The 16538-nt window shown below is 37.2% G+C and overlaps 1 protein-coding gene across 1 annotated transcript in view; it reads left to right on the forward strand.

Annotated features, from left to right (window-relative positions):
• The window catches only part of GOLPH3 (golgi phosphoprotein 3), a 55898-nt gene extending 39635 nt beyond the window's left edge, over nt 1–16263 (forward strand). Inside the window, exons 3-4 of the mRNA XM_025436261.3 lie at nt 4073–4187; nt 14336–16263. Coding sequence (XP_025292046.1) covers nt 4073–4187; nt 14336–14760 — 540 coding nt within the window. The 3' untranslated portion in view covers nt 14761–16263. The remainder of the gene's footprint in view (nt 1–4072; nt 4188–14335) is intronic.
• Nucleotides 16264–16538: the final 275 nt, after the last annotated feature.

Consider the following 16538-nt stretch of genomic DNA (forward strand, 5'->3'; position numbering starts at 1 on the left):
TGTATTCCAGGACTCCGGGATCATGACCTGAACTGAAGGCAGACACTTGAAGGGCCACCCAGGTGCCCCTCAATTTTTTTCTTTAAAGATTTTAATTGTTTGACAGCAAAAGCAGGGGAGCAGCAGGCAGAGGGTGAGGGAGAAGCAGGCTCCCTGCTGACCAGAAAGCCTGACAATGGGGCTCGATTCTAGGACCCTGACGGAAGGCAGATGCTTAACCAACTGAGCTACCCAGATGCTCCTCATTTTTTTTATAGTTTTAAAATTTTTCTTTTTAAAAAAAAAAACAAACTTTTCTGTACCTTTTTTTTTTTTTTTTTTCTTACATGCTCCCTCAGAGAAAAACTAGCATTATTAGTTTTCAAATGTCCAAATACATAAGGTAACTACATTAGAATTTACCTTGTGCTCCAGTCTGGACTGGTTATGGTTTGGTTCTTTTTTTTTTCTTTTTAAGATTTTTTATTTATTTATTCATGAGAGACACGAGAGAGAGAGAGAGAGTCAGAGACACAGGCAGAAGGAGAAGCAGGCTCCATGCAGGGAGCCGGATGTGGGACTCGATCCCGGATCCCAGGATGACACCCTGAGGCCGAAGGCAGACGCTCAACCCCTGAGCCACCCAGGCATCCCTATGGTTTGGTTCTATTGGGACTTCCTGTCACATTTTATTTTAACTCTGTTTTCTGGATCTAATATTTTTTTCATCCTTGTGGGAGAAAAATGTTTTGAGACTTTGTGTGCTTGAAAATTTCTTTACCTCATTTTTATTTGACAGTTTGGGAATAGAATGTTAGATTTCATTTATTTTCCCATGTAAGTTTGAAGTTCTTTCCATTGTCCTCTAGTATACAGAGTTGCTGTTAACGTCTGGTGCCCTTTTGATTTTCTTTTAAAATTTATTTTTTTTAAGTTTTTTATTTATTTATGATAGTCACAGAGAGAGAGAGGCAGAGGCATAGGCAGAGGGAGAAGCAGGCTCCATGCACCGGGAGCCCGATGTGGGATTCGATCCCGGGTCTCCAGGATTGCGCCCTGGGCCAAAGGCAGGCGCCAAACCGCTGCGCCACCCAGGGATTCCCGCCCTTTTGATTTTCATTCTTTGTGTGCTACCTGTTTGCCTGTCTGGAAGCATTTCAGATCTTCTGTTTGTCCCTCGTGTTCTGAAGTTGTATACCTTGATGTGGATCTTTCAAAATTCATTATGTTGTGCTCACTTTGACAGCACATATATTAAAATTCATTATGCATGGACTCTTTGAGTATAGAAATATTTAGTTTTGGTTTTAGAAAGTTTTCTTTTTTCTTGTATCTTCTTTGCTCTATTTTCTAGAACTCTAAGTTTGATATGGACTTTTGACTAGTCCTTTTTTTTCTTTGTTTCTTAATTTCCTAGCTTTATTAAGATATAATTGGCATTCTCTTGGCCTCTCTTTTTTTTTTAAGCCCTCTCTTGAATTTTCTGTGTGGTTCTAATATTTTTGATTTCCAGGAGACTTTTTAAAAAAAATCATGACCTCTTGTTTCATGGATGTAATTATCTTTTTAAATTTCTAATAATATTATGGTTCTTTTGAAAATTTCTTTTCTTCAAGTTACTTTCTATCTTGGTTTCTTTGGTATTGAAGGTTTTCTTTCAGTGTCTTGTTATTCTTGGTTAACTGTTCATATTTAAGAATGAGGCGCCACTCTAAGATGAAATACACTAAATAGAAATTAAAGGTGTGGGAAGGGCATATTTACTAGTGGGCCACATATTGCTGAATTTTATTAAGGGCTTTAGAGCTACTCTGAGGCATTGAAGAGTTTTAAGCAGAAACCGTGAGAGATCATGATAAGATTTGCTCTTTAGAAAGATAAGTGAGAATGGATTGAAAAGGGCTACAACTAGTTTGGGGAAACTAGTTAGTTAGGAAACTTAATCCGAGTGAGAGATAAAGATAAATAAATGGAATAGAATAATTGAAGAGGTGATGGAGAAGAGTAGTCCATCTGCGAGAGATGGAGGGGACAGAATTTCAGAAGAACGATCTGCCTATACCCAGGTTATGGTGACTGGATACGAGATGTGTCTCCGAGTGGATCTGAGGTGGATGTTGAGGCCAGATTGCAGTGAATTTAAGGAGTAAGTGGGAGGTCAGAACAGGTGGCGTGTCCACATTATATAAGCAAACAACTTTTTTCTGCGAAGGTTCTCCTTTTTTCTTGCTCTCTCTGACCGCTTAGTAAAAGCATGGTCCAGAGTAGTACCATCCAATAGAACTTTCTGTGATGATGAAAATGTTCTATATCTGCCAACACCATAGCCACTAGCCCCATGTGTCTGTGAGCTAGACACTTGAAATGTGGCTAGTGAGATTGAGACATGTAAGTCACACTGGATTTTTAAAAATTTAAAAATTGGAAATTTTTATTTTATTTTATTTATTTATTTATTTATTTATTTATTTATTTATTTTTAAATATTTTATTTATTTATTCATAGAGACAGAGAGGGAGAGAGAGAGGCAGAGACACAGGCAGAGGGAGAAGCAGGCACCATACAGAGAGCCTGACGTGGGACTTGATCCAGCGTCTCCAGGATCACGCCCTGGGCTGCAGGCAGCACTAAACCGCTGCGCCACTGGGGCTGCCCAAAAATTGGAAATTTTTAAATGGAAAAAGAATGTAGAATATCTCAATTTAAAAATATTTATTACATGTTAATGTTTTGGCTAATAGTGGGTTAAATATCTGAAAATTAATTCCATTCATTTCTTTTCCTTTTTAATATAACTGCAAATATTTATTTATTTATTTATTTATTTATTTATTTATTTATTTATTTATTTATTTATTTTTTTTTATTTATTTATGATAGTTACAGAGAGAGAGAGAGGCAGAGACACAGGCAGAGGGAGAAGCAGGCTCCATGCACCGGGAGCCCGATGTGGGATTCGATCCCGGGTCTCCAGGATCACGCCCTGGGCCAAAGGCAGGCGCCAAACCGCTGCGCCACCAGGGATCCCTAACTGCAAATATTTAAAAAGAGATTTGTGGCTTGCATTTTTGTTCTAATTATATTTCTGTTGGGTCACACTGTCTCAGAGACATATCGTTGTATATTTTTTTAGCCTTTCAGAAGATTGAGCAGAAAGGTGAAGGATACATGTTGAGGACAAGTTTAAGGGAGAACTGCATTTAAAAAATATTATTAAATTTTATGACATTTTAATAGCTAACATAAAGTTAATGTAACAGATTAAAGTTTGATATTACAGAATTTCAACTAGAAATTTGTTACTTAGCCAAGAACTCAGTGAAGGCTGCAGAAATTTAATACTTGGCCAAAGCAGTATATGACATTTTCTTCCCTCATTCCCCACCTTTGTCTTTTTCCACTGTTAGATGGATTCTGTACCTGTCTTAGCTTTAAAAAGTTTTGTAGTGTTTAAAAATTTTGTTACCAAACCTTTTGGTATTTTCAAGGTTTTTGCTAGTTGTCACATTTTGAAAAAAATTGTTCACCCCCAAATTATATTTAATATTTAAATTTTTGTCTTTCATTGTGGTATAAGCTTTGAGGAGCCAAGTCTTATTTAATTTTTAATTCTAATTGGTTAGCCAGTTGTTTCAGTAATACCTATTGAAAAATTCATTTCTCCACTGCTGGAAAATGCCACCTTTATCATATACTGAATTGAGTATATAATTGTATATAATTTTGTTTTTGTAAGTAATAAATGTTTAAAAAAATGAGTTTCTTGATTAAATAGCCCAAAGTTAGCAATGAAAAGCATTAACAGTGAGTAAAAACTGTTCTAGCCTTTTGCTTTACTAATTCTTGCATAGGAACTTTATTTTCATTCATTATTGTGCCAAATCTGGTTAGGTTAAATACTGGATTTCTTTTCTTTCTTTTTTTTTAATGTTGTATTTCTTAATAGAGAATTTAAAATATGAACCTTGACACTAGGGGCTTTAAGTATAATGAATTGAACTATTTGTATAATTGTTTAAGTTTTTCATTTAAAGAGATGAAGTCAGAAGAATGAATTAGTGAATCATTTCATTCTTACTGCTTACATTTTAGGTGATCTGTAAGTCAGATGCTCCAACAGGGGATGTTCTTCTTGATGAAGCTCTAAAGCATGTTAAGGAGACTCAACCTCCAGAAACGGTCCAGAACTGGATTGAATTACTTAGTGGTAAGCTTTTGTGTATAAACTAAAAGCTGAATTCTGTTTAAAAGACTTGTAAAAGTTTAAAATCCTTTTGAGAGGAACTTACACAAAATGGCCAAAAGCTGTTTATTTAAGCAGACTTGAAAGTTATTAGTCACCAAATGGAGAAACTAGTGGTTTTAAAAATTTCACCCCCTTTTAACAAGACTGAGCAGTTAGATGTTGAGTAAAACAGAATATTCTTCCTTAGGACTTCTACCATTCTTTATTACCATTCAAAATTACCTCAGGCTACCTTGCACTGGGTAAACTAAGTTCAGCTGTGCTAACAACCAACCCCCAAACCTCAGTGGCTTTTAACAGATGACTTCTTACTCATGTTATATGTAGTCACAGGCTACCTCATCTCACTTCGGCAGCTAGGCAGGCAGAAGAGCTGCCGCCATCTGGAGCGCTGGCTGTCACTGTCATAAAGGGAAGAAGAGCATAGCCAATCACTCAGGCTTGTCAGTTTGCTTTCATAAAGGATGTGTGGTTCCGGTTTCGTTGGTCAGAGCAGGTCACCTGGCCTTCCCTAACTTTAAGGAGACAGGACAGTGCAGCCTAGGAAGAGAACCTGAAATACTTGGTTGACAGTACTGGTGACTACTGCATTTACATTAAAGTTAGTTGTATATTTGCCTAATCTAGATAAGAGAGCTTTGAGTATCAGACGTAAATTCTCTTGCTGTTCCTCTTTACCATTACGTAAAACATCACTTCTGCATACAGGTATTATTTCATGTTCAAGCACATTACTCTTTAACTTTTAAGAGCATTTGGATTTTGTTAGATTGGTAACTAATGTCATTTTTCTCACAGTTTTTTTTTTTTTTTTTTACTTTCTAAAAATAATCCTCTTATAAGAATGTTCTCTCAGTAAAAGATTTTGAGTTTTGCATCTTTGTTTACTTAAAAATTGGATACACATACTCCATTCTTAGCTAATAGGGCAATAGTGGGCACTTCACACTTCTGGTAGTGTTTGTTCATTCTTACTGATAGGAAACAGACTTATTTACAAGGTAGTTTTGATTAACTTTGTGATTTTTTGTAGATCCTCTTGTAGATCTTCTAATAAAGATTCTTTTTACTTCATTGAGTAAGAGAAACTTGAACTCAACCCCTATTCCCCATTGGTGCTTGTGATATTGGTATTACGTTCAATTACAATTTCTTTTGCAGGAATCTTTCAAAATTACTTTGCCTTTGTGATCAGGATTTGTTTGGTTTAAACTAAATTCTTGCTTAGCACCTACCATCACTATGCATTGCCCAGCATGTTGTCAACCCTCTTTGGGTTAGCCTTACACTTAAGCCTTTTGGTGACATGGCCATTTAGCAGAGACTCAGTGAGGGTCTTAACATTAACTCCATATGTTAAGTATTAGCAGAAACTTTTTCAGGAAAAAATAGAAGTGCTAATAAATTCTTACTGTTCCCTGATGGATCATTTTTTGGAAAGATTTTTTAAATTTATTTGAGAAAGAGTGAGTGAGTGAATGAGAGAGAACATGAGCTTGGGGGGCGGGGGCGGGTGGCACAGAGTGGGAGGGAGAAGTAGACTCCTTACTGCGCAGGGAGCCTGATATGGGGCTTCATCCTGGCACTCTAGTATCATGACCTGAGCTGAAGGCAAACAAACCCTTAACTGACTGAGCCCCAGGTGCCCTGATGGATCATTTTGTATTTTCTCTGGAGATCACCTAAGCAGTCTGCGGGTCATGCTCATGTTGGCCCATTACCACTTCTGGTAGTGCAAATTAGGATTTGTAGTTGAGGTCTCAACTGGCTAAAGGAAGATTTTTCAAAGTTGTAGTTAATTTTTTTGGCAGGCAGTTCAGAGTGGTGTTCTTTTATGGAATTTAGTTGGGTCCTGCATTAATGTTAATGTTATTGATACCCACTTTGGTGCTGTTTAGCACTGTGGAGATGTTTTCAGACCCTTCGTTCATCAGCAGTCTTTTTATATAAACTTACATCATACATGCTAATGGGACATTCGGGATTTGTTTTACTAATTTGTCTTAGACAACCAGATTTCCTTTGACATTTTTTGTATCTGTCCTGCACATATGGTACTCAAGGACTATGCAATGCAAGTATGGCATGCAGGGAGATTAACTCTTAGCATACAAGGTGGCTGTAACTTGTCTAGGATTCTATTTTTTTATTTTTTTTATTTATGATAGGCACACAGTGAGAGAGAGAGAGGCAGAGACATAGGCAGAGGGAGAAGCAGGCTCCATGCACTGGGAGCCCGACGTGGGACTCGATCCCGGGTCTCCAGGATCGCGCCCTGGGCCAAAGGCAGGCGCTAAACCGCTGCGCCACCCAGGGATCCCTGTCTAGGATTCTATAAATGATTGAACCAAGTTGGGCTGTTGCGCTGTTCTCACCTGATTGAAGAGTGGAAAGATGGCAGAAGTCTATAAGATTTTCTTAGAAGTATTTCAATATACTTAAGATTTTGTTTTATAAAATCTTTATAAAAAGTTATCTCATGGTACCTTATACTGGATAAGCTAATAAGTTAAGCTGTGGAAACAAGCAACCCCAAAGCCTCAGAAGCCTTAGGACTTCTCACCCATGCTAGGAGTCCATCACAGGCTATTTCATTCTTAATAAATGATTCTGTGTGTCCATTTGGATTCACAATTCAGTGTGTCCATATTTGGGTAGACTGAAGCTAAGACTTAGAACAGTTTTCAAAAAGCAGTATCATGTGAAGTTTAGGATGGCCATAAATGCTAGAATGTCACCTATGGCATCTTGGTCATGTGTCCTTGATGTATAATAGGAATGACTTGTAATTTCAGCTAAAAGTAGGGAATCCAGAATGAGAAAAGAGGGAAAAAAAAAGTACATTTCTTTTAAATTAAGAAAGCATCTACTTTCTGCCTAATGAAAGTACTGGTAGCTTGCTGATTTTTTTTTTCTTTTTTTTAAACACACACAACATAGCATTTACCATTTTGACTTTTTAAAAAATGTTCAGTTCTGCAGCTGGCTTGTTGAATTTTAAGTTGCTTCCAAGTAATGAGTAGTTTCAGATACCAGTTACTGCAGCTATACTGACCCAGGTGCTGTGAAACTCGAAGTGCTCCCATACTGTGAAAGTATCTTAAAGTCCATTTGGGGAACAGTTGTGTATTTGTAATAATTTGAGAACAGATTAGGGTTTAACAATATGATTCTCTGAAAGTGCAGTAATTCAGAGAAAAGAGAAATCAATCCTTGGGAGCTTTAGTAGTTGGAGGAGGAAGCAGAACTTGGCTTAGGTCTTTTTGAAGGGTGAGAATGAGACAAAAGAAGGATGTGCTCTTGTTCAGAGGGGCTAGAGGGAGTGGTAAAGCTGGTGGACCCATCTGACTTCGTGCAGCTAAGTCTGGGATTGCTTCTCGGTTGTCAGAAGTGTGGTACTGTGCTGTATCATTGGGGGATATGTACAGAGGACGTTAGAGTCTATGTGCAGAAGAAGAGCTTGTTGGTCTGGTCTGGTCTCTACCTCTGAGGCAGAGAAGGTGCACAGGGGTTCGTAAAGTATCTGACAGAGGGTTCTTGTTTACTTGAGGTGGGGGTACTCAGCGGTTCATACAATTATTTACGCTATATATATATTTTTTCTTGCTATATATTTATATGCTTAATCTACCAATATATTTTAAGCATTTATATATTTATATATCTCACTAATTTAAAAATTAACAAATATATATTTGAGGCAAAGACTACTTACTGGTGGGTTTTTTTTTTTTTTTTTGGACTATTTACGGTTTTTAATAAGTTTTTGACTTTCTTAAATTTTGACATGTAGTTAATCAGTTTGGTCACAAGGCGTCACTAGACTGCCAGATTTATGAACAAAGCTGCTTTTGGTTTTGTAACACATGTCAAGGAATATCAAAGTTTTTTTGCAGCAGAATTATTAAGGTACCTGTCAGCATGTCATTTTCATTGAAGTAATTGTTGGGTAGTGGACATAAATAACCTTTTCTTCTCTGCAAATACTTCTCACAATTTCCTTTACAAAAAAGTGAACTACAAATACTTTCTATACATTTTATTTTATTTTATTTTATTTTTATTTTATTTTTATTTTTTATTTTTATTTTTTTATTGGTGTTCAATTTACTAACATACAGAATAACACCCAGTGCCCGTCACCCATTCACTCCCACCCCCCGCCCTCCTCCCCTTCTACCACCCCTAGTTCGTTTCCCAGAGTTAGCAGTCTTTACGTTCTGTCTCCCTTTCTGATATTTCCCACACATTTCTTCTCCCTTCCCTTATTTTCCCTTTCACTATTATTTATATTCCCCAAATGAATGAGAACATATAATGTTTGTCCTTCTCCGACTGACTGACTTCACTCAGCATAATACCCTCCAGTTCCATCCACGTTGAAGCAAATGGTGGGTATTTGTCATTTCTAATAGCTGAGTAATATTCCATTGTATACATAAACCACATCTTCTTTCTTTCTATACATTTTAATTTGCTTGTATAACTATAAAATCTTTTCACATCTTGAATAATTTAGGAACTGGTGAGTAACAATATGGATCACAGTAACATCTTTCAATCTAGAGTTTTGAACACTTAAGTTATCAGGCATTTATTACACCATGTTTAAAAGGTATCTGATACTCTGCTTAAATTGAAGCAGCTAAATCTTTGATAGCTGTGATAGTTTAAACCTTTATTGTATATCCACTCATTTATCTAACCCCCATCCCAATTTATACTAGTCTTAAGTATGTTAATTTCAGGAGTGACTTTATTCTTTGGATTTAGCTTAATTTATTATTATTTTTTAAAACAAAAACAGCGAGTCGCCTGGGTGACTCAGCAGTTCAGTGTCTGCCTTTGGCTCAGGGCGTGATCCTGGGGTACTGGGATTGAGTCCCACATCAGGCTTCCTGCATGGAGCCTGCTTCTCCCTTGGCCTGTGTCTCTGCCTCTCTGTGTGTCTTTCATGAATAAATAAATAAAATCTTTAAAAAAAGAAAAAACAAAAACAAATGTCAGGAAGCTAATACACTTTCACCTCTCAGTTATTTCTTTCTTTTCTTTCTTTTTTTTAAAGATTTATTTATTTATTCATGAGAGACACAGGCAGAGGGAGAAGCAGGCTCTTTGCAGGAGCCCGATGTGGGACTGGATCCCAGATCCTGGGATCATGACCTGAGCCGAAGGCAGCCGCCCAGCCGCTGAGCCACCTAGACGTCCCTCCCTCAGTTATTTCATTGTACCTTTTTTGGGGGTGTCCAGAATAGTATTAAACAACATCTGCATATTACCCACATCGTTTCAGCCTTCTGCATATGATATTTCTTCATGTTTTCAAGTATCGGAGGAGGTCTGAGTTAACATTTGTATTAGAGTGAGCTGGTGAGATTTCCCCTTTTGAGGGAGTTGCTGCAAAGGGATATGGTATCTGAGCCCCTTTTTATTATTTCCTCTGGGGAAGAAACTAGCCCATAAGAAGATCTGATGTAAGTGGAATGCCTTTTTTGAAGGTGCTCCTGTGTTTGGGCGCTTCTCATTTTTAGTAGCAACGCTAAATTGTGGGTTAGCATATTTTGGAATTGAGAAATTTCTCATAGGAACTTTGTAATCATTACTTGTTCATTGATTGTAATATATAATAAGATTTAATTATAGATACAGTGTGGATAAACCTTAGTATGACTTTAGTACAATAAAGAGCAAGTTTGTAAATTGCTAATCCTATTCATTTCCCATGAGAAAAAAAACATTATATACCCGCATTAGAGGGATTTTGTGTTTTTAGGTCTGCAGAGAGAAGTTTAACTGTGGAGTTCTCAGAAGTTAATCCCCACCCCCACCCCATTTTTGAAACTAGATAGCCAAGATATTCTCTGAGGGATGGGAACACCCTTCTGTTTGACTAGTGAGCTGCCAGGGAAAGGTACTTCTTTGATAATTGACAAATTATTATAAGCATAATTCGTTAATTTTAAAGTTGAACTATAATTTTTACGGGCTTTTACATAAATTTGCTGTTGATTATTTTGTTTATTTAAATTTCCAAAAGTCAGAAGGCAGTTAGAAAACACAACCTGGCTAATTCTAGCTGAGTGTAGTAGGCTTCCTACCATGTGCCAATGATATTAGAAAACACAAACCCCAAACTGGTGAAAGGTACAGTAGACAGGTATTTGTTGGGGAGATAGTGGATTGGTACAACACTTAAAAAATGGAAATTGTAGCACCTGTGTCCAGGGCTCATTAAATTCTGCAAGTAATTGCTGCCCATTCACTTTATTGTTTCTTTTGCCTGTAATGGAGGCTTGCTGGCCTCCTCTCCCTCTCCTCTCCCTCTCCTCTCCCTCTCCTCTCCCTCTCCTCTCCCCTCGCCTCCCCGATCTATCTATCTATCTATCTATCTATCTATCTATCTATCTATCTATCTATCTATCTATCTATCATCTATTTATCGAGAGAGAGTGAGCAAGGTGGGGAGGGGCAGAGGGAGAAACAGACTCCCTGCTGAGTAGGGAGCTTATTCAGGGATCAACTCTGGGCTTGATCCCAAGACCCTGAGATCATGGCCTGAGCCAAAGGCAGACACTTAAGTGACAGAGCCACCCAGGTGCCTCTCCTCTTTCTTTCATAGGATGTTGAATCCTGTGGGATTTCGAGATTTGGCTTGAAAGTTCTTTCTCCTGTAACTTCCATAGTAATGCCCCCTTACATCACCCAAATAATTTCTTACTCCCTTGGGCTCCTTGTTCATACTGTTTTTATGGTCCTACACATCTTAGTCTTGCCAGGATAATTAATTATATTAATGAATGTTTCCCTCACCTGATTTAAAATTTTTTCAGTTAGAAATGTCTTATGTTCGTATGCTTAGTACCTAATTTGATTTTTTTAGAGCATTGTGAATACATTAAATTCTATCAGAGTGCTGATTCTGTACATGGATAAATAATAGCTAACATTTGTTGAGTGTTAACTACGTATGAGGCTCTGTTCTAAGAACTTGATGTGTCTTTAACTCATTTAATCCTCATAATAACCTGATGGGGTGGGTAGAGTTGTTATCTTGACTTTACAGATGAGGAAACAGAGGAATGGAGAAGTTAAGAAACCTTGCCCAGGGTCGCACAGCTAGAACATGACCAAGTTGGAATTCAGATCTAACCAGTCTGGCTCCAGAGCTTGCCTGTTATAACCAGTTATGCTGGTTAATGCTTCATCAAGTAACTTTTAATAATTTTTCTTTTCTTTTTTTTTTTTTACTTTTAATAATTTCATATCATTGAATATAGGTATGGATGGGCTTGTTTAACACTAGAAATTGAAATAAATAGAATTTCATTTCTTAATGAGTTACATTTTTCTTTTATACTGTTAGGTTTTAAAATAGGGTCCCAAATATATTTCTTCCCTTTTTTAAGGTTACCAAGGAAATTGAATGCAATGATTGTTTTTCTTTTGTGGAAACTGATTTGCTAGGGTTTTTATGAAAAATGTTATTTTTGGGGATCCCTGGGTGGCGCAGCGGTTTAGCGCCTGCCTTTGGCCCAGGGCGATCCTGGAGACCCGGGATCGAATCCCACGTCGGGCTCCTGGTGCATGGAGCCTGCTTCTCCCTCTGCCTGTGTCTCTGCCTCTCTCTCTCTCTCTCTCTCTATCATAAATAAATAAAAATTAAAAAAAATTATTTTTTAAATGCAGGAGGTGATTTTAATTTAATAACTCATGGTACCGATCCTTCATTATTTGAGGTTTTTTTCAAATCCCTAGTTTTATGGGGTGAATCACAAAATGCAAAGTGGCACTTCCAGATCATTTATTCTTTTAAAAGAACAGCTCTTATTTTCTCTTCATTGCATTCATGGTTTCCTTTAAATTATTTAGATATTTATAATAGCTGTTTTATAGTTCTTGTCTACTAATTCTGTCCCCTGTCATTTCTGGGTCATGTCAGATTTGGTTCATTGTTGCTGAAGTTTTCCCCCCTTGGTTTGGGTCACATTTTTGCAGGGCTAGTAATTTTTATTGGTTGTTGGACATTGTGCTGTGTTGTTGAGTGTTGGATTCTGTTTTTCTTTAAAGAGTGTTGAAATTTGTTTTGGTAGGTAATTAAGTTACATGTGGATCACTGTTTTTAAGCTTTATTAGGCCAGGTCTGGAACAGTCTTTTCTCAAGGGCTAATTTAGGCCTCTTCCTAAGGTGTGATCCTTTTGGAGTCCCTTCTGAATATCCTGAGTGGTCAGTGAGAGCTTTACACTCTGTCTGCTTTGGCACTCAAATTTGCCCCAGCCCCGAGTGAAGCCTTAGAGTTGTTCAGCTTACAGCTTTGAGGTAGTTCTTCTTTGCCTAGCCTTGCAGAGTTACTTACCTTAACTTGTGTGGCTTTGTTTTCAGATATACTCAAAAGAACATCATACAGATTTCTAGAGCTCTTGTTCTGCATAGCTCCCTCTTTTCTAGTACTCTGCCTTTGTATTTTAGCTGCCTTAGCTTTCTGGAACTCTGGTCCTCTGTACTTTTTAAATTTTAAAATTTGAATTAAAAATTTTGTTTCTGCCTGTTTAAACACAGTATTATTCCTGTACTCTGTTTTTGAGGTCTCTTTTCCTGCTTTGCTGCCTGGTATGTGCTTTTAGATAGTAAACTTGGGCAGTAGTGTGGCTCACTTAGGTTTTACTAAAGGGTCACAGCTTAGGACTACCTTTGACTAGCATTAGAAAACAGTTGTTTCATATATTTTTGTATATTTTATCCAGGTTTCTATTTGCGTAAGATCAGAAGTCTAATTATATAAGTCCAGGACTGATTACTCTTACCATAGCCATATTCTTTAGTCATATGGTAAAATACTCTTGTTTATGGCTAACTGAATAGTATATTTCAAGATAGCACTGTTCACTAGAACTTTCTATGATGATGGCAGTGTTCTGTTTCTGTGCTGTCCAGTCAGTAAACACTAGCCATACATGGCTGTTGAGCCTTTTGGCACATGGCTAGCACAACTGAAGAACTGAATTTTTTTTATTGATTTAAATTTCATAGCCCCTTGTAGTTAGTGGTTAGACCAATATAGTTGTTTTCTCTCAGTATTATAAAATTTCAACCTTATAGCTGTTGCATATAAGTGCCTGTGTTTGATCTTTAATATGTTCTACTTTAGAGAATTGCTATCGTATTTTTTTTTTAACTAAAAAAAATAGTTACATGTTCCTTGGAGATCATTTGGAAAATACAGAAAGTACATAAAAGAAAATTTATCGGATCCCTGGGTGGCGCAGCGGTTTAGCGCCTGCCTTTGGCCCAGGGCGCGATCCTGGAGACCCGGGATCGAATCCCACGTTGGGCTCCCGGTACATGGAGCCTGCTTCTCCCTCTGCCTATGTCTCTCTCTCTCTCTCTCTCTCTCTCTCTCTCTCACTATCATAAATAAATAAAAATTAAAAAAAAAAAAAAGAAAATTTGTCACACATAATCCCAGAGAAAACCAAGGTTAATATTTTGATACGTTTCCTTCCAGTCTTCTATAGAGAAAAGAATTATCTTAGTGAAAATTGTTTGCTTTTATTTTAAATACTTCTGTTTTGAAAGGAAATGTGCATAGGCAACAAGATTAAAATAGTGAAAATGTTTTTTCGTTCTAGAGTTAGCTTTATATTATTTGTCATCAAAGAATAGCATGTCTAAACTAGGCTTTCCTAGCTTTGTAGTTTGGGCATATGTAGCAGTTTCTGGAATAGCATATTAATCAGGAAACTTTTTTTCTTTTGTGTTATGTTGCACATTGGTGTTTTAATAGAAACATTTTGCCATGTCTGCTTTTTGACAACAGCTGAAGAGAGGCCAAATATATTTAAGTTAGCTTATTTCCACATTAGGGTAACTGGTTTGAAGACTGCTTTTAGGTTGGTTCTCTAAGTGTTGTGCCTGAAAATGTGCCAGGTGGTTAGAATCTGAAGACTTGGCCCTCAAGGGCTCATGGTTTAGTTGGCAAGAAAAGTAGTTGGGTTTTCTTCTATTTCTTTAAAGGCGGGAAAATACCCAAGTTCTATTGTTTAATAGTACATTTTATAAAATAAGCAGAGACAGTACCTATCATTTCTAACTTCTGAAATCTTTTGTTTAGGCGAGACCTGGAATCCATTAAAATTGCATTATCAATTGAGAAACGTGCGGGAACGGTTAGCTAAAAACCTGGTAGAGAAGGGCGTATTGACCACAGAGAAACAGAACTTCCTACTTTTTGACATGACGACACATCCCCTCACCAACAACAATATTAAGCAGCGCCTCATCAAGAAGGTACAGGAAGCTGTTCTTGACAAATGGGTGAATGACCCTCACCGCATGGACAAGCGCTTGCTGGCCCTCATTTACCTGGCACACGCCTCCGACGTCCTGGAGAATGCTTTCGCCCCCCTTCTGGACGAGCAGTACGATTTAGCCACCAAGAGAGTGCGGCAGCTCCTTGACTTAGACCCTGAGGTGGAATGTCTGAAGGCCAACACCAACGAGGTCCTGTGGGCAGTGGTGGCAGCGTTCACCAAGTAGCGGCTCAGAGTGAAGTCCCTTCCTCTCATGTAAACCAGTAGTTTTTCTTCTATTGACTTCTGGTTTTCTGCAATTTGTATTTTCCACAGTATAATTGGCTTTTGTTTTATGAAATGGTGGATGGCTTTTTCTTTTTTGTATGTATGCAGGATTCTGCTGGTACGAGAGGCCTTCCTCTTTCTGTTAAAAAAAAAAAAAAAAGTTTTACTGCCATATTGGCAATCCATTCCTTGTTGCCATTCTCACTGTTAACCTGTTTTGGGTTTCTGGTATGCTTTGACTTTCAAAGTAATTCCAGTCTCCTCACATGCACATCTTTTGGATTACCTCAGGTTGAGTTTTTCCCACATGTGCGTGTACATCTAGCATTCTGCCTACAATTCAGACAGAAGTCACAAAAAGGCCTTTAACTCACCAAAGGTAAATATCTGTATCTATTAGGACATTTTATACATAGACCTCAGTTGAGATGTATACTTAGCAAAATTATTTTTAAATTGAAACAACACAGTAAATAATATAAAATGCCCCTTGGATTTTGTTTCCCATGTAAATCTATTGTATTATTACACTTGTTGTAATTTTAACTATTAAATCATAAAGGTCCAATTGTTTCACAAAGCCAGTTTGGGATGGGCTGCATTCCAGTTATGCTGTATATAGTTTGAATTATATATAAATTGCCCCTTCTGGCCACTCCTGCCTCCATCTTAGTATTTTGCAAGATTTAATTAGTTGTACACCTGGTGCCCCTCACTTGCTTCCGTCAATATTGTTTGATGACAAAACAGACCTCTCATCATTGAAGGAAAGAGAAAAGATGTGTTTGGTCCCAAGAGTTTTTGAGCTGTGCCATTTATGGTACTCTTTGCCTATGCATCTCCTTTTGGAATTATTTTTGGTCTTAACTGTTTTTTATCATTTCTGTAGGGAAGAGGCTTGTGACCAGTACTAATCTTGAGTACAGTTTTTTTTTTTTTTTCTGTCCACAAGTAAATTAATGTCTGCTTTTAAATGTCATTTATCTACTTACACTTTCTTGGGGGAAAAAAATCAAATGTCAATTTTAGCAGATGTTGCATGTAAATTGTTAGCAAGTAATGACTACAACTCAGATGATTAAGAATTTTGTAACAGAAAGCTCTGCTATGTTTTAATTTTTATATACAATTATGATGATTAGCACATTGTAAGAATATAAACCTTTGCTTTTTAAAGTTTATTTTTACTATTTCTTTATCACTGTTTATGGTATCAGCATTGGTTTCATAATGTAAATACTATATATTGAACAAATTAAAATGTCAAATTTTTTATTACCATAGTTCATGTTAATAGTGGGGCTTTCAGGTGTTTAGAGATTTTTTTGGTTAACATTCAATGCAGAAGTACTAGATGGTGTTATAACTTTAGAATTGAATTTTAAGGGATTCCCTAATATGTATACTATCTTTTTATCTGAAGTAATAAATAAACTATGATCTTGAAAGTGCCTGAATCAGAGCAAGCATGTCATTTGTATTTTTGTATTCCACCATACTTTTCTAATTAAGTTTTACTTAGCCTTAGTGTAGTGTGGCAATGTTCCAGTGCAGGGTTCTAGCAGAGTTGCTCCTGTAGGACTGGATAGTAAATACAGAGGCTTTGTGAGCCGTATGTGATGTCACAACTGTTCCACTCTGCTGAATGAGAGCTGCCATGGACAGTACAAATCAATATGGGGGGGTGGGGAGCTGTGTCCTGATAAAACTTTATTACCAAACAGACACTGACCATTG

Source organism: Canis lupus, chromosome 4, assembly GCF_003254725.2.
Source record: "Canis lupus dingo isolate Sandy chromosome 4, ASM325472v2, whole genome shotgun sequence".
NCBI classification, from domain to species: Eukaryota; Metazoa; Chordata; class Mammalia; order Carnivora; family Canidae; genus Canis; species Canis lupus.